This window comes from Fukomys damarensis, unplaced genomic scaffold (assembly GCF_012274545.1).
Source record: "Fukomys damarensis isolate Sample0158 unplaced genomic scaffold, DMR_v1.0_HiC HiC_scaffold_34, whole genome shotgun sequence".
In the NCBI taxonomy this organism is placed as follows: domain Eukaryota; kingdom Metazoa; phylum Chordata; class Mammalia; order Rodentia; family Bathyergidae; genus Fukomys; species Fukomys damarensis.
Window position 1 is genome coordinate 21,188,038 of NW_022900946.1, and position 2,114 is coordinate 21,190,151.

General features: G+C 51.7%; 1 protein-coding gene across 1 annotated transcript in view; it reads right to left on the bottom strand.

Annotated features, from left to right (window-relative positions):
* Window positions 1-1,088, bottom strand: part of Slc9a3r2 (SLC9A3 regulator 2) — a 12,153-nt gene extending 11,065 nt beyond the window's left edge. Inside the window, exon 1 of the mRNA XM_019206987.2 lies at window positions 947-1,088. Coding sequence (XP_019062532.2) covers window positions 947-991 — 45 coding nt within the window. The 5' untranslated portion in view covers window positions 992-1,088. The remainder of the gene's footprint in view (window positions 1-946) is intronic.
* Window positions 1,089-2,114: the final 1,026 nt, after the last annotated feature.

The window sequence follows — 2,114 nt, forward strand, 5'->3', positions numbered from 1 at the left end:
CCCCGCAGCCTCGGGAACCACGCTGGTTGGGGGCTGCCTGCCAGGGCAGCTCCAGGATCACCGGGACCCTCCTCTCTTCCACATTCTGGGCATCCTCCCAGCACCAGCACCTTTGCCTTCTATTCCAGGAACATTATTGAACACCTGTGTGCTCTGCACTAAGACAGGCTTCTGAGATGGGGAGCAGCTTAGAGAAAGGGTTCCCAGGTTGAGGGATGCCACGCAGGGCCCTGCGGGCACAACCAGAACTACGGCCCACTCCATCCTCAAGAAATCCTCTCTCCACTCCTCAGAATCCCCTCCACCTGTTCCCCCTTTGCTGTCCTGAATCTAGATCCCATCCTGCAGCCAGAGTTGCCCTGGCCGGGGCAGCAGACTCCCACGATAGTTCAGGAGGCAAAAGTGGGGAGGGGGTTAAAGTGAGATGCAACATCCCCTCCCTAGATCATGGAAGCTGGTTAATCCCTGAACCTCCTGGCATGGATTTATGTTCCCTGAACAGCCTGCCCTTCGTATTCCTTGTCTTTGGGGACCTGAATTTGTCCAGTTGAAATAAAAGGGTCTTTAGTGCACTTCTCTTGACCTGGGTGGAACGTTGCTTAGGTCTTTGGCCCCTGATCTCTAGAGGGTGGTCAGCTGGCCCACATACCAAGACCTTGCAGTTCTCCCCTTGCCTGGCCCCCCTACTTCCCAGCCTTGCTACCTTCCCAAGCATGATTGTTCCTTTTCTGACAGCAGAACAGTAATAATCATACATTCCCAAGCCTCTCGGAGTGTGGTTTACCTGAATAATCGGGTGAGAAGCTGGAGAGGGAAGAAAGACATGAAAGGTTCCCCAGCTCAGCTTGGGCGCAGAGATATGAGACCACACTTTATAGAGGAACATCTCAGGCACAAGAAGACAGGTGAGTTCCAGGCTCACCCCAACCCACAGACTTTCACATACCTGCCTCCCAGGGTTCAGACATGGCCAGCCTAGACAGTTCCCCATGTGGATGAAAGAAGCAAGCTTGTCTCAGTCTTTGCCTCTCCCTTTCAGCTCTTCAGTGCCCTTGTCTGAGCTCCCCCAACCTTCCCCAACACACACACACACAGAGGCAGGGCCTGTCTCTGGGCAGCCTCTGGACCATGGCCCCTTGGGTGCCCACACCCCAGTGACTGCCCTTAAAAGCCACTTAGGTAAAAGCTACATAGCTGCTCCCCACCCTTAACTCCTCTGCAATTCCTAGTTGATGCTGCCATAGGCGCCATCCTCTCTGGCTAACTCCATTTGTCTGTCTATCTGTCCAGAGGCTGCCTGTCTAACCTGCGACTGACTTCCCTGATCCCAGCTAAGTACTGCTGCCCTCAGAGTATGAGGATGGGTGTGGGCAGTACTTTTACCATATACTTTTGGGTGTCATCCTGCAGCAACCAAGACCATTTGACTTGCCAGGCCATTTCTTTCTTTCTTTCTTTCTTTTTGGTACCAGGGATCGAACTCAGGTCCTTTCACTTGCAAGGCAGGTGGCAGAACCGCTGAGCTAAATCCCCAGCCCTGCCAGGACATTTCTTAAATGGCTACACTAGAATAGAAAGAGATGGCTGGATGGGAGACCACCAGGTTAGGGATTGGGAAAGGGGTCAGAGTTCCTAAGACAGGGGGCCAGGAGGTCTGTTATCCTTATGTAAGACAGATTCCATATCAGCCTTGGCCCCTCCCTGGCCTTTTGCAGCCTAGACTCAGCTCCATACTCACCCTGTGACCTAAGATGGGACAGAGACAAAACAAGGCCAAGAGAAGGGTAATCAGGGACAAGGAATCAGGGACAAGGGGCAAGGAAACAATCACAGAGTAATGAAGGAGTCCCCAAAGAAAAAAGGAAACAAGAAGTACCAGGAATGTATCAGTAATAAGACAACATTTTAGGATGACAAAGGATCTGGTTAACAAAGAAAGAGGGTGCCTGTGCCTGGCAGAGTAGGTAAAAATGCACAGAATAAAGAAGAACAGCCAGAGAAGACTGGGCTACCATTTTTCAGCGGGTATGAGGAATAAGTGAGAGGTAACAGAGTAAGCATGAAGAGCCCAAAGCTACAGAGTGGGACACAAAGTGACACACAATTCTCATGGC